Source organism: Dioszegia hungarica (genome assembly GCF_025882075.1).
Source record: "Dioszegia hungarica strain PDD-24b-2 chromosome Unknown MKK02contig_19, whole genome shotgun sequence".
In the NCBI taxonomy this organism is placed as follows: Eukaryota; Fungi; Basidiomycota; class Tremellomycetes; order Tremellales; family Bulleribasidiaceae; genus Dioszegia; species Dioszegia hungarica.
In genome coordinates, this window is record NW_026515776.1 from 451,467 (window position 1) to 471,441 (window position 19,975).

At 58.1% G+C, this 19,975-nt stretch overlaps 7 protein-coding genes across 7 annotated transcripts; 2 read left to right on the plus strand and 5 right to left on the minus strand.

Moving 5' to 3' along the window:
- Window positions 1-439: 439 nt before the first annotated feature.
- MKK02DRAFT_39275 (fungal-specific transcription factor domain-containing protein) lies at window positions 440-3,303 on the plus strand (the record flags this gene model as incomplete). Its single annotated transcript, XM_053090515.1, has 17 exons — window positions 440-541; window positions 722-769; window positions 813-841; window positions 892-1,219; window positions 1,252-1,377; window positions 1,410-1,590; window positions 1,636-1,710; window positions 1,757-1,820; window positions 1,869-1,937; window positions 2,227-2,301; window positions 2,346-2,366; window positions 2,399-2,572; window positions 2,608-2,769; window positions 2,809-2,952; window positions 3,000-3,015; window positions 3,061-3,240; window positions 3,274-3,303. 17 exons carry the CDS (start codon window positions 440-442, stop codon window positions 3,301-3,303), a joined length of 1,824 nt encoding a protein of 607 aa, XP_052943073.1.
- Window positions 3,304-3,720: 417 nt separating this feature from the next.
- On the minus strand, window positions 3,721-5,523 carry MKK02DRAFT_18507 (putative lactose permease; the record flags this gene model as incomplete). Its single annotated transcript, XM_053085960.1, has 6 exons — window positions 3,721-4,395; window positions 4,453-4,854; window positions 4,897-4,982; window positions 5,029-5,140; window positions 5,184-5,250; window positions 5,294-5,523. The coding sequence occupies 6 exons, from the start codon at window positions 5,521-5,523 to the stop codon at window positions 3,721-3,723; spliced, it is 1,572 nt and encodes a 523-aa protein (XP_052943074.1).
- A 527-nt stretch (window positions 5,524-6,050) lies between these two features.
- MKK02DRAFT_29157 (general substrate transporter) lies at window positions 6,051-7,778 on the plus strand (the record flags this gene model as incomplete). Its single annotated transcript, XM_053087730.1, has 6 exons — window positions 6,051-6,117; window positions 6,162-6,337; window positions 6,378-6,664; window positions 6,709-7,016; window positions 7,052-7,586; window positions 7,661-7,778. 6 exons carry the CDS (start codon window positions 6,051-6,053, stop codon window positions 7,776-7,778), a joined length of 1,491 nt encoding a protein of 496 aa, XP_052943075.1.
- Window positions 7,779-7,946: 168 nt separating this feature from the next.
- MKK02DRAFT_39278 (uncharacterized protein) lies at window positions 7,947-9,250 on the minus strand (the record flags this gene model as incomplete). The annotated part of the gene is made up of 2 exons (XM_053090516.1): window positions 7,947-8,647; window positions 8,689-9,250. 2 exons carry the CDS (start codon window positions 9,248-9,250, stop codon window positions 7,947-7,949), a joined length of 1,263 nt encoding a protein of 420 aa, XP_052943076.1.
- Window positions 9,251-10,828: 1,578 nt separating this feature from the next.
- On the minus strand, window positions 10,829-14,198 carry MKK02DRAFT_18559 (uncharacterized protein; the record flags this gene model as incomplete). The annotated part of the gene is made up of 3 exons (XM_053085969.1): window positions 10,829-11,715; window positions 11,760-12,474; window positions 12,507-14,198. Coding segments are annotated over 3 exons (3,294 nt in total), but the record flags the coding sequence as incomplete, so codon positions are not given.
- A 1,680-nt stretch (window positions 14,199-15,878) lies between these two features.
- On the minus strand, window positions 15,879-17,771 carry MKK02DRAFT_39280 (uncharacterized protein; the record flags this gene model as incomplete). Its single annotated transcript, XM_053090517.1, has 1 exon — window positions 15,879-17,771. One exon carries the CDS (start codon window positions 17,769-17,771, stop codon window positions 15,879-15,881), a length of 1,893 nt encoding a protein of 630 aa, XP_052943078.1.
- A 399-nt stretch (window positions 17,772-18,170) lies between these two features.
- Window positions 18,171-19,851, minus strand: MKK02DRAFT_18438 (branched-chain-amino-acid transaminase; the record flags this gene model as incomplete). Its single annotated transcript, XM_053085947.1, has 7 exons — window positions 18,171-18,414; window positions 18,465-18,669; window positions 18,718-18,846; window positions 18,898-19,158; window positions 19,249-19,303; window positions 19,354-19,446; window positions 19,612-19,851. The coding sequence occupies 7 exons, from the start codon at window positions 19,849-19,851 to the stop codon at window positions 18,171-18,173; spliced, it is 1,227 nt and encodes a 408-aa protein (XP_052943079.1).
- Between the last annotated feature and the right edge of the window lie 124 nt (window positions 19,852-19,975).

Consider the following 19,975-nt stretch of genomic DNA (forward strand, 5'->3'; position numbering starts at 1 on the left):
CACTTGCGTACGGTATGGCCGGTCAGTGCCCGCGTGTCCGCTCAGTCAAAAGGGCTCCTGCGGATCTGCAAAGGCGTAGGGGGATCTGCGACTGAGGCGGGGCCTCGAGAAGCAACCGGCGGGACGTCCGGGTTATCAAACTCAGCCTCTGAAGATTTCATGGATGCCTTGCTGTGCCTTGCGGTCTACGAGGTGCTGCAAGCAACAACCACAGATGACTAGCTCTCTCCGGGCCGGGTCGGATTGGGGAGTCAGAGACACGGGTATGAATACGCCCAAGCTCCAAGCAAGCTTGGACTCTGATCGATCTGTTATCAGTTGTGATCAGTCAGGCCTTGAGTCTAGGCGGTAGCAGCTTCTCTCTGCTCAACCTGAGCCATAAGTGATCTTTGCGCATGTGGAAGTACGGCGACATAGATTACAGGTTATATGCGATGAAATGATCGCAGATGACGAGCGCGATGGGCAAGCTGCCAATTGCAAGCCAATCCGGGATGATCACCGGATGCGAATCTGCGTCCATACATCATCCCCTTCGCAAGTTTGTTTACACTATACCCAGCAAAGATGCTCAGTAAGTGGAGCCCATGGCCTCTCTAACGATCAGGCTGCTTGGCCTGTCGGAGGCGTAAAGTCAGGTGCGAACGTTCGGAGCGTGTTGACGGACGATCCAGCGAGCCGTGCGAGGTAACTACAATTCGAGGTCAAGCTTACCCTTCAGCCCTGCTCCGCTCTTGGTATAGAGTGCATCACGCCGGCGAGAAAGAAGGTGAGCTCCTACCACCTCGGCATGGACAGTGGCTGATGCTCAGCGCGGACTATCGGAGAAGACGATGGCCGAGTGAGCTTTCAAGTGCTGCGATGACCTGGCGGCGTGAGCTGACATCTCAGTCTGCGGCAGGCGCCTGAGGCCTATCGAGCATCACTTGGCGGCCCTTCAGCTCTCGCCGGTCCTTCGTCGCTTGCGGCTCCTCATGATGAGACCGAGCTGTCATTGCCAGACCTGGACGATCACATATTCGACAACTATCGTGCCTCAACGTCCAGCTTCATACGCGACCTACCTGGCCAGGCAGGGCCCTCCGAGCCGGCTATGCCACTCGCTACCGACTTGTCTGACATCTTCCAGTATCCCTCGGAGTCGCATGAGCTGCCCAATGTCGACGGTATCATCCCGCGCGACAAGGTTACCTATCTTGTGTCGATGTTCTTCGAGTTTGTGAGTTGCCCGGCGGACTGTGCTGAGCCCAGGTCTCCCCCCTTCAGCCGATCGTACACCAACCCTCGTTCACTGCCAGACTTCGTGCTCAGCATGATCGGACAGATCCACTCTTTCTCGCACTTTTGGCTAGCATCGTTGCTGTCTCCCTCGTTCAGGTGAGTAATTCGGCGAGCGGTACTGATCAAAGGTGCCTAAGGTGTTCCTGCCATACGATGATCATGACTCGATATCGGACCTCGCTGAACAGTGCGCAAAGCTGTCTCGAAAAGTTGTGCAGGACTTTTACGATCCGCCAACCGATAGCCTCGTCGCAGTCAAATTCTTCCAGGGCGTGTTCAGTTTTCTGACGGGAAGAAAGGCAGCGTGGGGTATGGTACTCTGAGCGGAGCTCTGCATATATGCTGATACGGCAGTTGCGTCCCTGGCAGAGAGTACACGACTCGCCACGCTGATGGACCTGCATCGCGAGTCTAGCTATATCGGCCTGAGTGAGCAATTGCGGAAACTGTGGACAGCTTGGAGCTGATCAACTAGATCCCGTCGATGCAGAAATGAGGCGCCGATTGATGTTCACGTTGGTCATGTCGGACGCATCGGCGTGAGCTTGGACTGCCAGGTAGCGCCTAGGTCTTGTGCTGACCGGCAGAGCATCTATGCAGGGACAACCGCTCGCACTCAGTATGGAGGACATTGACATACTGCATCCACTTGATTTGTGAGTTGGCTTTGTCGCGCGGAACAGGTCAGGGCGCGAGGCAGTGGTCGAGCTGGACAAGTACTGGCGGGGCTTCGCGTGATAACGAGATCGATTTCGAGGTGTCAACCCGATCCATCGTTTGTGAAAGGTGTACATGGAGACAGACAGGTGGGAGAGACTGGGATGGACAGGGAGGGCTGGCTAGGCGGTGTGGACAGCAATCGGGCGGGGAAGAGCCACACCAAAAGAAGAGACCCAACCCTTATCTAGCATCACCCCTACACGACGACACGAGGCTGATCGTCAGGGACGACGAATACATCGCCGCGACTGGTATCAGGGATCCGCCCCCGGGATTTGTGCCCAGAATCTCTGGCTTCAGGTGCGTGAGCAGTCTGCTTCCGAGACTCGAGCTGACTTGATCAGCGTCGCATGCGCAACCTTCCGGTACGTGCACGTTATGGACAAGCTGATGATAGACTGATTCGTGACGCTGTCCTGCTACGTCGCCAGCTCGGTACCCAGTTGTCACCCTCTGCTCTCCTCGATATCCTACGGCAACTGCAGGATATCTTTGACCGCCTTCAGCGCACATTCAGGTCATTACCGCCTCAATTGCGTATAGACTCGATGTACACGACATCGCCTGCCAAGTGAGTATATCCTTTTCTTCCCGCTGATTCCTCAGTCCCTCCCTCCTCGCCGATTCACCTGCACGCCCAGAGTACCGCCAAGCATCAGTCGACAGCTCCAATGCAGTCGGCGTCTCGGCACAGGATCCGCATATGGCTTGGCAAGTGATGAAAGCCAATCTACACGTAACGCGGGCTATCGCTCGTATGCTGTTCTTGTGAGTGCTACTGCTCGCCTTGTCTGTGCTGATTTTTAGAAATTGCCGGGAGAGGGTCAGGACACAGGGAGGCGCGCCGGGGACGCCACAGCGCAAGGGCATTGAGGCTCTGCTCGAGCAGACCGCGGTCGGGGTGGATTCCATGCAGTCCAATATCAGCGATCTTCTGCATGCGCTGAAGAGGTGAGTGGTCCAATCAAGCCGAGCTGAAGCGTTGCTGATGTATGCAGTATACCGCTCGAAGCTGTGAGTCTACTCCAGAAACGTCTCAGGTCTCGCGCTGATCGACAGGTGTCCGCCAATTCCCACTCTCTCGTCAACAAAGTCCGCAACGTCGCTGTCACCTTGCTCTCCCCCGACGCCAGCCCACTCGCACGCTCATCTTCCTTATCTGGTCAAGGTGTCGAGGCTGCTGATCAGCAAGCCGACGTGCTCATGAGCTTCTTGACGCTATTGACTCAGATTGAAAGTGTGAGTCGGTGCTGCAGATTAGGCTGACTATAGATGTGTTCGGTCGTTCCCATAGCTGCTTGACCGTATTTTGGATGGAGTATTAGGAGGCCTCCCTTGTATGCATACATGCCTTGGCCAGAGCAGGACATCAGGCACACGTATCAGAGGACGGGGACCCGACTCGCGATCGGCATGAGGCAAGGAAGTCATTGAGTGAAGCGGAGAGGGCCGGGGGGAGCATGGCGTTGTGAAACAAGTCAGCTGGGCTGTCCCGGTGTCGTGAGGGCTGCTCATCTCCGCTGTCCAGTCACATGGACAGCTCAGATGCATAAACCGGTACGCGGCGACTTTGAGCGAGCAATGAGCGCAGAGGCGGTACTTGGCCAGAGCCTGCATGAAATAGATACGATAGTTACGAGTAGCTTGGGGTAAGAGAGGTTTAAGGTTGCGGAAGCAAAAAAAAAGTGAAACAAGGAATGAGGAGTTTTCGCCACCCAGCTAAATCCGCCTCTCCTCAAAGTGCGCCGATATCTCCTTCCCATCCCCAATGTCCTTCTCATCCCCCTGCGCCTCCTCCTCAACGGCAGCCTCCATATCCGCCCCGCGCTTCCGCATGACTGCCGAGTCGTAAACGAGCCCAGCTTCCTCCACAGTCAACCCCTTCGTCTCTCGGCAGAAAAAGTAGAAGAGGACGAAGTAGAGCGAGATGACCGCGACGTAGACGATGAAGTACTTCCAGGCTATGGCGGCAAGGGCGACAGGGTTCACAAATTGGTTGAACGCCTGTGCGATGTTCTGCGAGAGGAGGAGGAGTGCCGCCGACTTGGCCCGAAGCGCAAAGGGCGAAATTTCGGGTACGTAAAGGAGGGGGATGGGTGTGAAGGCGATGGCGTAGAATGAGTTGAAAAGGAAGAGGAAAGGGATGATAGCGATGCCAGTGTTCTTGTTGCCGGACGAGGCGAAGCTGCCCGAGAGCGCCGTGATGAAGACAAAGCAGGCGAGACAGCCGAGGAGAGATGTGAGGAAGAGGGACCGCCGGCCGAATTTGTCCGAAAGTGAGGCGCCAAGCATGGCAGCGAACCATGACCAGATGGCGATACCGCCGTTGATACCGGTCGTCTGGGCGGGCTGCGTGATGTTGACAGTGCGCAAAATTGGGATTAAAAAGTAATTCTTTTAAAAGCAGGTAAGCGTTGATCATCGCGAGGTGCGGATCGAGACTGTACTCACGACGAGACCGTTCCCAATCCACTGAGTAGCCGTACCGATCATAATGATGACAAAGAAACGGCGACGGTTGCCAGCGGTTTGGAAAAAGGAGAGCCATCCCCCAGCGGCCGTCTGGCGATCCTTCTCGACGGAGGTGCTGATCTCGTGGAGCTCCAGCAGGACCAGCTGGTCTTGCATCTCGCCGTTGGCGTGGTACTTGGCGAGTATAGCATGAGCCTCCTCGGTGCGGCCCTTGTTGACGAGCCATCGTGGGGATTCGGGGACGAACCACACACCGGCGGCGAGGATGACGGGTCCGATACCTTGTAGGAGGGTGGGGATACGCCAAGACCAGTTGTCGCTGCCGCCGCCGGGGTAGTAGACCATCGCGAAGCACAGCCAGGAGGAGAAGATGGAGCCGATCTTGTCGTCAGCATAAACTCAAACTCGGTCGAGGGGACTCACAAAGTAAGTGGTATTGAGGAAACCTCCAGCCATGTGACGGACCCGTGGGTGGGCAAGCTCAGGGATCAAAGAGCAAGCGGTGATTTCTGGCAATCAGCGGGAGCATGGGAAGGACCAAACTTGAATACTCACGAGCAAAAGCAGTACCAACACCAAGGAGCACCCTCGCGCCCATGAGCTCGGCGCGAGTGTGGGTGAGACCTCCCACGATCGCACCTGCCAGCATGAAGACCGCACCGACGTACTGTATGTCAGTCGCGCTCTGCTGCCAGCAGGTGAGAACATACAAGAGGGATCTTTCGACCAAAGCGGTCAACCATCCAGGCAACAACAAAGGTGGTGGGAATCTTTGGCCTGGCTATCAGTCCAGTCCGATGCTCAGCTTGCGGCAACTTACAAGTAGTATGTAGCGGCAATGAGACCAAGCTGGACACCGGCTGGCTGCTCGTAGTTACTCTGCCAGGCCGGGAGACCCTGCAGACCGTTCAAGAGAGAGCCATCGTAGCCGAGCGAGTAAACGGCGGTGTAGAGGATGGATACGTGGAGCATACCCCGACGCATCCCAGCGTCTCTCCACCATGACGAGTTGGTATTGTTGGGGAGATCTGCGAAGCTGACAGGCGACATGGTATACGAACTTCAACGAGATAGGGGATGGTCGGGGCGTAAGGGGGCATGGCAAGTGGCTATATGTACCCCCGAAGTCTGCTGCTGTTTTTCCGCCTTCTTCCGTGAGCGCTTGTCTGGGCAGGGGAGAGATGCCCCATACCGCCCCTGTTTGCCCCTATTCTCCGAGCCCGAAACCCGACCGGGGCCCTCCCGCTAAACATAGGTGACGGTCGCCGCCTGGAAGATCATGAAACGGCGGAGAAAAGCAAGAGACGAGGGTCAAACGTCGTCAAATTGCTATTTCGAGTGATGTCCCGCTAGTTTGGCCGTAGTTTGCTCGGAACTAGCTCGGAGACTTGGCGGTGAAGCGGCATAGGCATCGGCCGGCACTGCAGCTGTTGCGTAATAGAGGTCAAGCCTGGTCCGGCGGCGATAGTAGCAATCTTTTTGTGCATGTGTAGCGAGAGTATGGCTGGCAGCTGAGGCATTCATATAGGTCAGAGCGTAGGCAGTGCTCCTCATGCATTCCAAGTACCCGCATCCTGATGACTCGAAGCAGCTCAAAAGCACTGACGCTCTCGCTAGCCCAGTCCGCAGCGGGAGTCATTTCCGGTAGGTCCCGCCTAGGGAGTCCAGACAAAAGCTGAGTGTGGCAGGATGGGGAGCGTCGGAGGGGAGTGGCCTGTTCAGTATGCGGTCTTACCAGCGTCGCTTCGGGGAGTGTGCTGCTGGATTGTGTGTGATCAGCACCTCTCGCCAAAGCGCTATCACTGGTCTTCTGAGCGCTGGCGCTGTGATCGGAGCGGTAGGAGCTGGGGGTATTTCATCTCGCGTGAGTCCTCCCTAGCCGACCGAAAGATACTGATCTCAAGTACGGTCTACGATGCACCTGTATCGCCTTCATTCTACTCCATCTGATGGGCGCCGCTATCGAAACCTCGGCCACGACCACTTACGGCCAAATCTGCGTAGCCAGGTTCCTCATCGGGCTCGGTATCGGCGCCACTTCTGGTCTCGTCCCCGTCTTTCAGGCTGAGGCTTCCCCGCCAAAGTATCGCGGTCTAGTCACTGGCTCTTTCCAGCTCTGCATCACCCTCGGTATCTGGGGGGTCAGTCTGACAAACTGGGGGATGAGCCGGTATGACGCATCGGACATCAGGTAAGTCTTCCACCCTTGAACACCTTTCAGCCCTGACGTATCAGTTGGCGGGTACCCGTCGGGCTTCAGATGGTGTTTTCCCTCCTCCTTCTCGTCGGCTTCATCCTCTCGCCAGAATCGCCGCGGTTTCTCGCCAAGCTGGACCGCTGGGAGCAGTGCCGCCGGAATCTCGCCAGTCTCCGCGGTCTCACGGTGGACGATCCGGCTATCGAACAGGAGCTAGAGGAGGTCCGAAGTGCAGCTGCAGTAGACAGGGAGAGGGGTCAGGCGAGCTACCGAGAGTGCTTCTCCACCAAAGATAGGATCGCCTGGCGGACAACGATTGGTATCTTGGTGCAAGTCGGCCAGCAAGGTGAGATTTGCCACCCAAACTAGCTGACTCTCCAGTCACGGGCATCATTTTCTTCTTCTCGTATGGTGTCCAATTCGCCCAGGCAGCGGGTCTGGCCGATACCTACGTCTTCCAGATCATCCTCGCCTCCGTCAACGTTGTCGCATCTTTCCCCGGAATCTTCCTCGTCGACCGCGCCGGTCGCCGCCCAGTTCTTCTCTACGGCGCGGCATCCATGCTCATCGGTCAGATTGTCGTTGGATCCGTCTCCAAAGCGTATCCGGGCAGCCCACTCGCCGGAAACATCCTCATCGCCTTCACCTGCGTATTTGTCGCTGCCTTTGCGGCGTCGTGGGGTCCTGTCGCATGGGTTGTCTGCGCCGAGACCTTCCCTATCCGCCTCAGCAGCCTCTGCGTAACCCTCGGCACCGGGGCCAATTGGCTCTTCAATCTCCTCATCGCCATCATCGCCCCTCAGATACAGGCCAAGATCGGCACGGGGATCTGTTTTTTGTGGGCAGGCTGCTTGGCGCTAAACCTGATGTTCGCGTTCTTTTGCGTCCCCGAGACCAAGGGGATGAGCATAGAATAGTGAGTGATCAGTTCGAGCCAGCTGACGTCAGGGTGGACGCGCTGTACCTCTCGGGCATCCCAGCTTGCCGGAGCCAGTTTTTCAAGCAACAGGAGGAGGCGGTCGTCGAGACTCATGAGGTGCAGTACATGGAGAGGGCGAACCTTCCGCGCGCCGCCGATGAGCTGGACTCGTCAAAAGACGTCAAGTAGGATGTAGCAGGGCGGATGAAGATTGTCCAGCAGTCCCGTAGCCGTTTACATGCATAGATGAGACATCAGATAAGGCGTGAGTGGTTGAGCAGAATGGTTGGCTGTGGCCAGTGAGTAGGCAATGCAGAAGGCTCCTGTGCATACAACCTGTTGATCTAAAATCTGACCTTATTGCTTAAACGCAGCGTTCATTATACGTGGCCCGTCTCCACCGTCTTCCTCAACCGCCTCGGCATCAGCACCCGGCTTGCCCTCAGCCGCCGCCTCACCCTTATCCCCTTTTACCGCGAATGGCTTGACCACCTCGTACACCTTCTCCTTCATCTCCTTGACCTTCTTCGCATCCAGCCACCCTATCCGTTCCAGCTCCGTCTCGAGCTCGCCTGCCTTCATCATCCGCTTCAGCTCTGTCAATCCGCCCACCACCCTTTTGTTCCCCAGCATCATGAGCGGCTTCTTCACCTCCACCCCTAGCCTCGTCATGATCTTCTCCAGAACCTCCCCGTCTGACCGGTCCTGCAGCTGGATGAGGGATGGCGACTTGGCATTATGATGAAGCTTGCCGAGGACCTCGTACATGCCCTCGACCTCGACGCCCGAGGCGGCCGGTGCCCAGATGACAATGTCCTCTTCCCGCTCGTGCTCGAGCTCCCGCAGCCAGGCCGCTTCGTTGGCGGATCCGGGGCGGCCGAGCTTGGCGGGTGAGATGGAGAGGATGGCGTTGCCGTCGAGGGGTTTGGAGGGGTTGATGTTGGGAGGCAGTGCGTTATGGGAGGATTGAAGGAGGTAGGATTGGAGCGCGAGGAGCTCGTGCGAGAAGGGAATGGGATGAGGGACAAAGGTGAGGGGTGTGCGCGCGGAACGGGGCGCTGGGGGTCAGCTGGCCCAAGAGGGAATGGGAAAGACATACCGCTAGCTTTCTGCAGCATGCGGGTAGATCCAACCTGAGGTGGCTCATATCCACCTGCCTCCTTGAACTCCCTCCGCACGTTGACGCGGAAAAGAGGTATCCGCGGGGCGGTCGTCCGCACGAGAAGTAACGCACCGGCAGCCATTGTTACCAAGATCAGGATGAGACGGACGAGAGGTTTGGGTATGGCCGCACCGTCTCGGCTGAGTGGGCGGGACGGGATATTACGGGGAACAGAGAGGCTGCTCGATCTTTTCTGGAGTGGGGGTTTCGATAGAGGATGAGCCGTATCTGAAGGGATGTAGGCCGAAGCATGATGAGCGTAGTCGGGTATGGCCAGTGTGGGATCGAATTGGACCGGCTCGGGAAACCGTGGAGACCGATTCATCCGGTCGTCTGGGTCTGGCGATCGTGATGTCCGGTCTGGCAGGTATGTGCGCAAGCGCGAAGAGGAGGAAGAGGACGAGGCTTTTGAAGGTGAGCCGCTGGAGTGCAGTGTCCGGCGCTGATTCGATGAAGAGGAGGAAGGCGAGCAAGGGAAGGAGGGGATAGGGGCAGACATGGCGCTGTGCGCTTTTGACGAAAGGAGGGGCAGAGTGGTCGAGGAATCAGTGAGGGGTTGACTTATACAAAAGTGGGAGATAAGGTTGGTCGAGACGGGGTGAAGTCAAAGTGAAGAGCGGATCGATAGGACGAAGCTGAATGGAGTGAAAAACGGCAAGCTTTCAAGCGGCAGGTACGATATCATACGTCACGGCGTCAGGTGCGCGCCACAGCGTGCCCAAGTGGCTCAGTGAAGGCAGAGGATTGCGACGTGGGATGCGCGCCAACTTTAGGCTTTTGACAGATTTGCCCAAAGGATGCAAAACCGCCAGCCACACAGCGTGGTATGCCGTACTTCCTTTCGGCGTGCCTGATAGTGCCGTCATATGACTAACTAAATCTTTGGGTTGTACCCTGAATTTCAGGACGCGTCCGCTTGGGGAAGATCGACGACGCGACGCGTCGTACTGTCTCACCCGATGCGTTCCTGAGGGGATCGAGGCGGGCGTACGACTGACAAGACTAGCTGAGGAAGAGATGGATCCGCTCTGACATACAATACAAGATAGCTACATGAATAGATGCTACGTGAACAGATACCTAGATGATCCGATTAATGTATATGGACTAGATGATGGTACTACAAGATCCTCGTGAATATGCGATACCCAAAGGGACATTGAAACCCTCCTCACTTGTTTTCCCTTCGCTACCGAACCAGAGCTCACATCGCGGTGAACCCCAGCGTCTGCAACAACCTCACACTCCTCCGCCTCCTCGGAGCATGCATGACCATCCCCTCTCCCTCCCCTCCTGCTCCGCCTTCATCCCCCTCATCTCCCGCCTGATCAGGTCCGAACGAGCTGGACCTCGAATGCGACGGACGAGCCGATTGTGTCCGGTGCCGCATAGGCTTGGGAGATGACGCAGGACTCGGTGTCATCCCCATATCGTCGAGCGAGACGAGCGAATTCCGCTGAGACCGGTTCGTCAAGGTCCGCTTGAGCGTACCCCATGGCCCAGCCGATGGGACCGGGTTGTTGGTAATACCGTTCCCTAGAGCGTAGACGGGTGCGCTATCCCCCGAATCCGCTGATGGACGAGAAGTGGTCGAGTCGGACCGTGCGACGCCTGACTGAGACCCGGAAGCGGAGCTCCCGTCCGCGCTGGCCGGGACGAGCATCCTTCCCTCCTTTCTCACCGACACAAAGACCGGTTCCGCGACCTCATCTTGCGCAGCGGGCGCAGAGGACCAGCGGGAATGCCGCCCGAACGCCCCGATAGTATTATGCCGGACCGGAGGTGGACGATCCGGATCCGAGCTGGAGCGCTTGACCGCGTCCTGGGCCCGGAGGAGCGGGCTGGACGGTGTCGACGCCGCGCGGGAAGGTACCTCGTGCGCCTGATATAGGTTGACAACCGATGCAGACTTGCGGACTGTCCGGCGCAGACTGGCAAAGCGACTGGGAGCGGTCGAGCCAGAGATGAATGTCGAGACGAGGGGAGAGATGGGCGAGGCGGTGTACTCGGCTGGACCGACCATAGGGACATGGGCGGCGCTGTTGATAGGTTCCAGTCCGGGCCGGAAAGACCCCAGCGTAGACTTGAGAGGCGTGATGACCGGGGAAGAAGTGGCGCGGGTGTTGCTCCCTCTCGTCCTGTACCCGCCGCGCAGAGTCCCAAAGTCCGACGTGGCGGTATCGTCCGCCCCATCCAATTCCATCTCGGTCGCCGACTCCTCTGCTTTAGCAGAGTCAGTGAGGCTTGCGCCTCTTGGACGGCCCGGTGTTGTGCGGGACGTACCAGCGTACGATTTGGACGGCCGGATGGGGATGACGCTCCCCTTGACCTCGCCCGAGAAGGCTATGTCGACGCTGGAGGTTGCGCGCCGATGCTGCCGAGACGGGTCGAGGAAGGATCGACGTCGCCTGAGCATGGTCGAATCGCCCATGGCGAGCTTGTCCCGCATGTCCTGATTGGGATCCGGGAGGAAGAGGGCGTGCTGCATTTGCGCCTTGCTTCGAGCCTGCGCGCAGCTCTCCGAAAAAACATCCAGGAGTCCGCGGTCGACCGTGAGCCGCTGATTAGGTGCGGCGCGGCGGAGGAGAATTGTTGGTTGACTGGCAAAGGGAATGGACTTTTTGGAAGGACTTCCAAAGCCAAAGCCGGCGAGCGAGTCGGGCGTATCCAACATCTCGCCCGAGTCCGATGGCGTTAGGCTGGGGAGGATATTGAGGGTATGCCGCTTATTGGGCGTCTCGCCGCCGATGGGGGACATGTCGAGTGAAGGACCGACATTGGACATCCGCCGAGTCCGAGCTGCGAATGGGGATACGCTAGCGGGTAGCTCGAAAGGCGGGACTACGCTCTCTTCTCGTGCAGAAACGAGCGCAGCCGCCCAGACCTCCTTCTCCGCCTCGCACGACGCAGCGAGATCAAAGCTGTGCTCTCGGAGTGATAAGCGGATAGAGTGGGGTAGATAGCCTGAATATCAGCTCTATCCCCCTCGACGTTGACACGCGACTTACCCTCGGCGATATCAATCATCTCAAACACCTCGAGGGGCAAAAAGTGCTTCGCCTCGTACACCTTTCCCTTCTTGACCTTGGCCAGGACCAGATACCCCCGATACAGGAACGCCGCGAGGTATTTGACCTTGACGGGCGGTAAGAGTGGAGCCAGTGTGGGATGATGGTGTAGGACGTCCAGACTCCCGATGAGTCGACAGGGTCCGAGCGAGTGAACGAACGTAGGCGTGATGACCTGATGCGCTTCCAGTCGAGCCAGTACAGTCGCCGTCTTGATCTCCGACTCTTTCTGTCGGCGCGCATCATCCGCCTCTTCCGCAACGCCCCGCATGGCGCCCAGGGCGCGCTCGATATCCACCCCAACGTCAAACTCGCCATCCGCCGCCGGATCAAGGAATGAGCCTCGCTCGGATAAGGGCGTGGGCGTGTCCGCCGCACCGAGCAGAGCGGCCAGGAGGAGGGGGTACCGACACACCCGCTGGATAGGCATGATGAGGTAGTCCCGGAAGTGAAGGCGGCTCTTATTGGTCGAGCTGGGAGTGGAGAGCGAGTCGTCCAGTAGGTCTTGGAGACGAAGGCTAGGCCGATGGGACGAGATGTACTGGCACCGCCGCTCAAAGGCATTGTAGTCGGTCCGGAGGGAGATGTTGCGGACGAGCGTGGAAGCGATGACTGAGCCAGCGCAAAAGTCCTTGTATGCCGCAAAGGAGGAAGACTACATCAGCTCCGGTCATGATCGGTACTCACGCAGTCGTCCAGAGCGGCAGCGAGCCGCCTAGAAACCCTCTCCACCTTCCCAGCCAGATCCTCCTCAGGCAGCATCTCATATCCCACTCCCTCTTCCTTCAACACCTCGACCATCCGCACACTCAGCGCTGAATGGATAGTCAAGAGCTCCGCTGCGTTCCGCCCCACCGCCAAAGCCGTCCGTTCCGGTACCGATGGCAAAGCGTGTAGCTGAGGCAGATACACCTCTACCAAAGCCTTCAGATCCTCCACATACGTCACCTCCGTCTCAACCAGCTCCAGCAGGATCATGCGCCGCTTCTCGAGCTTCCGGCGGTGACGCGTCTGCTTCGCCTCCCACTCCAGGCTCCGTTGCAGCTTGAGCGCGTTGAGCGCAGCATCCCTCGCCGCGTCCTCCCCGTCCGTATTGTCTTTTCCGCTTTTGGCGCTCCGAGACAGCGAGGTGGTTGCGGATGAGAGCGGGTGCGGGTCCGACGAGCTGGGCGAGAAGAATTGGGCCGAGCCAGACTCTTCCGTTGAAAACGAAGCCGAGAGGACAGAGGTCCCGCCCTCACCTCGCGGAGACGGCAGACTCGCGATGGATATGGGCGACATGGCTTTGAGGTCGATGACGACGTCAGGGCCAAAGCTGAGCGAGGAGCGCCGAGGAGGGATATGGTGAGGGATTGCGTCGTCCCCATGAACGGGAGATCCAGGAGTAGATGGGCCTTTTGCCATACCAGACAGCCCTAAAAGAGGGGATTTGGGCGACATGTGGAGTGATCCACCGAGACCCAGCGTACTCTGGCTATAAGCCTGGAGGGTGGTCCCGCTGATGAGAGATGACCGCCTAGGGGTGATGTTTGGCGAAGTAGGCGAACGGCTCATGGTCGAGCTTGGAGTCCGGACCGGCTGGGGATACGCAAAGGGTTCCTCTGGCTCGGGCATACTTCTTCTTGCCTCCTCCTGCGCCATCGTGGGCCAGGACGGGACATCCGCCAGCCCCTGCAGATCCAGCCCGTACGGTGCCGACCCGACCGACGCTCTTCTGCGATTGTACGACGCCGAACGTGCGATAGCGCGGAGCGGGTTCCGAGGGGGTACTGGTGGCGATGTTGGCGAGGCCGGGTCCGGCGGGCTATGGCTGACCGTCGCTGCGCGTCGTCGACCCTTTGTTTTCCGCTTCCACCAGGACGACCTGTCCGCTTGGCTCGACTCGGACGACTCGTCGACCACCTCCTGCTCTTCTTCCGTCCGCTTGTGCCGCCGCCGAGCTCCGATTGGCTCTGCCAGCTGGAACTGAAATGCTGAACCGAGGGGTACGGCGCGACCTTTGCCCTTGATAGATGAGCTCCGGCTTGGCACGGTACTGGGGTAGTTGGAGAAGATGGGGTCTTCGGGCGTGCCGAGGGGTATGTCGAGCATGGGCGGACGAGGGCGATCCCGTTCCCATGGTGTGGTCGCGGGTGATGGGGAGGGCGAGTATGACGTGCGAGGAGGGAGGGAGAAATAGGACTGCGGCTGAGTCAAGACGAGGGATGCGCGCCGAGAGAGCATGGGCGTCAATCGGGACGGCCCGGCTTCGCACGTTTCTTGCACCGGGGTGGGTTGGAGAGACCGCGCCGGAGGCGTGGCGGCCGCTGAGCCAGGAATCGTCTCCAGCGTCTGAGGCGCCAAGGCCGACGGCGCCACGATTGGCAGCGAGAGCAGCATGTCCATTGTGTAGACTGCCATGTTGCCGCCAGATAGCGAAAGGGAAACGACGAGGCGGAGATGAAAGGACGGGGAAAGCATGGTGGCCGATTTGGTGGGCCGATAGATTACAAAGGAGCATTGTGGGAAGGCGGTGCATGAGAGAAGAAGCACGTCAGCGTATGCCCTCACTCGGGCTCTCCAGAGAGGCAAAAGCAAGCTAGGGAGATATCACTCACGGGTCCGCTGTACTCAACCGTGCCTGTCTTGTGCGCTGATACCCTCAAGGTGCTACCTTACCTCCTTTCCTGCAGCTTCCCATAGATATGGACGTCCAGATATCCGAAGATCGCACAGATAATGTAGATCAGCCGAGACAAATGTGAGACCTAGGCTAGACCTGCACGGGGGTCAGCAGAGGTCTCGGATGTAAGGCGGCCGAAAGCGGTTGCAGAGTTCGCCGAGGTGAGCAGAAGGGCTGCCATCGACGAGGATGGGCCTCGCTATGGGATAGGATCGTCTCACATTCCCAAGCGCGTTGACCTCACGACCTGATAGCGACTCACAATAGCTATCATAGCGGACCGACCCCAAACAAATCCGAGCACGTTTGCCACCCAACGTTGGGCGATAAGGGGACAACAGAACTTCGTTCCGCCTTTCGAGCTGACGGTTTGTACAGGTTATAGATAACACGCTGATATGTCTGCTTCCCACCTGTCGAAACTACTATACACAGAGGTTTTGATACAGAATGGATGGCACGATGCAGGCAACAGCGGTAACGATCGACCTCGCAACTGGTGACTGCCAAATTGGTGGATGCCGAGAGAGGAAGAACTTTAACGCCCTTAGCAAAAGGCTTGGTATGCCGCTTCATCTTCCCGCTCTTATCGGCACAGAGATCTACCTGACTGGAGGTACGTCTTTCAAGCTTGTCTACCCACCGCCTCGTCGCTCGCAGCCGCTAAAGAAGGCAGGAAGGCAGAGGAAAGCAGGGAAGAAGACAGCGAGCCGGGTCCGCCGGTCTGGGGTTTGACGAAAGCCTTACGTTGCAGACGTGGTTCGCAGCCGGTCGCAGCACAGCTTGCGGCAGTCTTGCGGCCGCTATAACGGAATGGCGACAGGGAAGAAGGCAGGGATCGCAGCTTGGCCCCATACTCCATCACCGGATGCAATGTACTATGCTTAGCTGAAGCTGGGGTTGCTGCTGATGTATATATAGTCGGTGAGAATTCGGGGGATAACTCTTGCTGAATCGAGGGGTCCAGCTAGGTCCAACGGGTCGTCCGCCCGCGAATCGGGTTCGAATGGCCTGGGCCTTGTGATCGTGGCCACGGACGACTGCTATGTACAAGCTATAGCAGCATGGCTGCATGTGTTCCCGTATCAAGTGACCAGCAAGTGCACAAGAAAGTGTGCGCAAGAGGCAATCGGAATGAGGCGCTTTTGCCACCCGCCAGGAACCAGGCACCCGGCCGGTCTGAGATCTGCTTACACCATGTTGTCGGCAGTGGCTTTGGCACTGGCAACAAGACCGCAGCGCGCAGACATAGACTGGACAGACAGCATACTGACAGCCCAGGCTTAATCCAAAATTGTGTAACTGAATCGACATCGTATAAACAGCCTACCGTCTCATCCGTGTCTATCTGATTCCTTCCCTTCAACCCTTCGTGTGTGCCTCATACAAGACATCCATCACATGACGAGCTGAGATTCCGTCAGCCCGGGCCACCCGCTGACCGTTGAGCGGGGCGACGGAGCGCGACTGATCTTTGTGGTGCTCAAAGTGCCACTTCCGACGCCCTGCCCAAAGTCAAATCTGCTGACCCTCCCATTGACGGTCATGCCAAGGTCATTCACCTCCGCGATGACGGTCCTGTGGAGCTCATCCTCCCTGAGACCAGACAGCTCTCGTGTCACCGGGGCAGTCAGTGACTCGATGAACTGACTGTCCGTGAAAGTCGGCTCATGGTATCCCCGGTATGACATGTCCCCCACGGAGCGCCTTCTGAGAGAAGGCTCCAGGCTCATCACAGAAGGATGAAAGTGACCCTCGATCATGACACCAGGAATCGGCTGATGGGGCTGTCGAGTAATGGACTGCATCGTCGGGAAGGCTGGAGGACTGCCATAACCGAACGGCTGGATGGGTGCGGGGCGGTACTGCGACGGGAAAGAAGGCATCGAGTATCGCCTTGAGAGCATGGGGCCCCCGAAGCGTGGTCCTTGAGGAAGCATCGTCGAAGGGGAGTATGGCGCAAGGGTAGAGAGCATTGGACGAGCATGTGGTGCAAGGGTCCCTCGGAAGTGCGGGTGTCCGTACAAGGACAGGTCAGGGCGCGTCATGCCGCTTAGCAATTGCCGGTCAGTCGGCATGGAAGGACCTTGATGGGCGGGTACCCTCGCGGTAGGAGAGACCGACTCTGTCTGCCGCGTATCGGTGGTATCAGCCGTATCCTTGCCGGCCGCGGTATCAGCCACCGACCTGACATCCTCAACCTCCTTCTGGAGCGCCGCTTTCTCCCCCTCCAGCTCGACCAGCCGCTTCTTCTGATCATCGATCGTCTGCTGCAAGCCCATGACCTTTGTAGTCATCTCCTCCTCAAATGTGTTGAGTCTCGCCTCGAACGTCTTCGCCATCCTGCTGTAAGCGGTGTCTCGATCAGCCAGCATCTCGTGCAGCTTGCTGATGGTCATGAGTGACTCGCCGCTTGCAACAGTGTCCTTGCGCGAGGATTGGCCAGCCGTGTCCCTCTGGCTCCCCTTGGCGGCCTTCCGCGCCGCTGAGATCTTCGCCCGTGTACCGTCAGAGAGTCTCTTCCAGTGCTTCCCCAGCTGGCTACGAGGTCTCTTGAGCGAGTTCTCAGAGGGCGACTGAGTGGTCGGGGCAGCCACCGTAGAAGCGTTCGTATAGTCGGCGTTCTGGGTTGACATGGGATCGGCAGACCGGAAAGCCACCTGAGGGGGTCCCCGTTCTTGCATGTCGGGTCTCTGGCTACCGGGGCCCTGCGTTGAACGTGTCTCATCGGCAGCGCCTGGCTGGAACCTCGGGATCAGCGCCTGCCGGTCATGCTTTTGGTGCAGGGCACCCTCGGGCGTGACGTGAGAGGGAATGTAGTCGACGAAATTCTGAGGCACCGGCACCTCGGTCTCAACTGGCTTGGTCGGCGTGTCTTGGCTCGCCGTGGCGGATTCGGAATTCTGAGTATCGTCAGGGGCATCAGCGTATGTGCTTGAAGAAGGCAGGGTGGTGTCGACCGAGCTGGCGGTCTCGACGACCGAGGAAGCGACACTGGCGCCGTCTTTGGCGCCTTCGGCAGGCCCCGCCTCAGCCTGTGGCTTCTGCCGCTCACCAGCGGCAGCTTTCAAGGCCAGCATGCGCCGAAATGCCTCCTTCGCGGCTTCATTTCCGTCTGTCTGGCCGGTACTGCGTGCGGTGGCCGGCTGAATCGTCCCTGCCTGCGAAAGCAATGTGTTGAGAGCCTTCTGGGCGTCGGAGGGAAGAATGGGCTGGTTGGGGGCAGGTGCCTGGCTGGGGCTGACGAGTGAGTGCACACCCAGTGGCTGGTGGGCGACTTCGACAGACATGTTGGCTGTGAGTGGGTGCGAGTGATGAGGAAGTAGTGAAGTAGTGAAGTAGTGAGTGGGTGGCGAAAGGATATGTAGAAAGGCAAAAAGCGGGTGGCGAGGGGATGAGCGTGGCGTGCATTTATCCCCATCCAGACCCTGACAACTCGAGCACGTCAGAGCAGGATCCTTTCACCTCGGGGGGCATCAAGGGATGTTGAAGCACGTGCTAGAAGTGCTAGAACAATCGACGAGGGATATCGCCGCGGTGATGTGGTTGTGTGGCGGAGAATCGGTCAGACTGATCAGTATAGGTGAGGCTGATGAACCGAGTATGCATCGCATACCTTTCCCATCTCCAAATCTCGCCCCGCCCTTCGCACTACCGCCACTCCCTCCTTCCCTTGCCTCGAAGCCTAATCAAGCGGCCAGATCCTCCGCCTTCTCGTCGTTCCCCTTGCTTTCCGCCGCCGCCTCTGCCCTGACCCCCTTCCACTCGGGCACCTTGTAGCTCCACTCGTGCTCGATCTTACCGCGTTGCATCCCGGTGATAGTATCGCGGAGGAGGAGGACGAGGGGGTTGTGTGGGATCGTGTACATCTGGTTGTCGTACTGGATCTGACCGATCGACACGACCACGACACCGGTACCGCATCCGAACATCCTGTAATGTCAACCTTAGCCTCTTATATGCGACTTGAACAGGGAGCTCACCCCTTGAGAGACCCATCGGCCAGACTCGACGTGATCTCCGACATGCTGATGTCCCTCTCCACTACCCTGATGTTCCTCAGCATCCCGTCAAGCGGGAAGTCCTTCTCGTTCGCGCCGTGCTTGCGCAGAAGCTCAATGATCGAGTCACGGGTGATACCGGGAAGGACGATCCCGTTTGACAGGGACATGGTGATAAACTCGAGGGCTAGACTATCAGCTGAAAATCCACATCGCAGGCACGCAACTAGCTCACCTCCATCTTCAGCTTGCTTGATGATAAACACGTTCATAGCGCCCGCTTCCGAGATGTAGTCTTCGCCGCCCTCAGTGTGAACCCAGAGGGACATGGCAAAGTCAGGCTTCTTGGCGATCATGACGGTTCCTGGGAATCAGCAAGGTAAAGCATTACCCGTTGAGCAGCAGCCAAACTCACCGTAGTTGGCACCGAGCTTGTAGCTCCCGGTTCCTCCCGGCCAAGCCCTGATATACTCCTTGCACGCATCCAGCTTGATGCCCTTCCCTTCCTCCTCTGCGCTGGCATACAGTGCCTTGCCCAGGTTCACCGCGGTCACGATGTACAGCAGCGCGGATGAGGCATACGGCGATGCCTTGATACCGTAGGCTTCACCGGTCTCGATCATTGTGGGTCGGATGTAGAGATTACCGCCGTCATACTGCGGGACCAGGTCGGATTCTAGACGTCAGCTGGGGCAGAAGAGAGTGGAGGCTAGATGTGATCTTCGAGGGGTTGATGGTAGGGGCCAAGGTTGGACGGGAGACTGACCAAGAGATACCAGCTTTGCGAGCAGAGATACCAGCTCATCATTGTCCCATTCACACTGCAGGGTAAGCTCAAGTCTTGGTGTAGTGTCTCATGAAAGTAGCTCACAGGCAAACCCAGACGAGCTGCGCTTCGCTTGAGCCGATCAAAGTTCTTGCTAGGACGGAAGAGCCTCAGATCGCCCTCTTCGGTCTTATAGCACTGCACAGGTCAGCTCAGCTCAGCTCAGCTCAGCTACATCTTTCCAGCTGATATGCTCCCCCGATCCTGATAGCTCGATCCTACAGGCCACCCTATGCAACTCGGCAGATCACGGTATCCCCAACAAACACTCTCTCTTCAACCCAAATGAAGCCTAAAACTCACCTTCATCCCCTCAAAGCACGTCCCCGCATACTGCATGACCCCGCTCAATGGGTCTACAGTGATATCCCTCCTTGGCTCAATGGTCGCCTGACCCCACCCTGTGACGTTGTTCCACGGGATAGACAGCATGTATCGCCCGAAATTCTCTTTTCCCGGTAAAGGGGTGTGCGATGGGGGAAGAGGTTGGAGGTATAGGTTTTTCGCCGAGAGGGCAGCGAGAGTGGGTGGAGTGGCCGTCATATTGCCTGGATTGCGCTTGAGGGTCACAGGCGGGATGGGGGGTCTTATATGGACAAGTGAAAGTGGATGTCAACGTCGAGTCGAATGAAGTCGCAAACGAGGAATGTGGAGTTGAGTTTGGTCG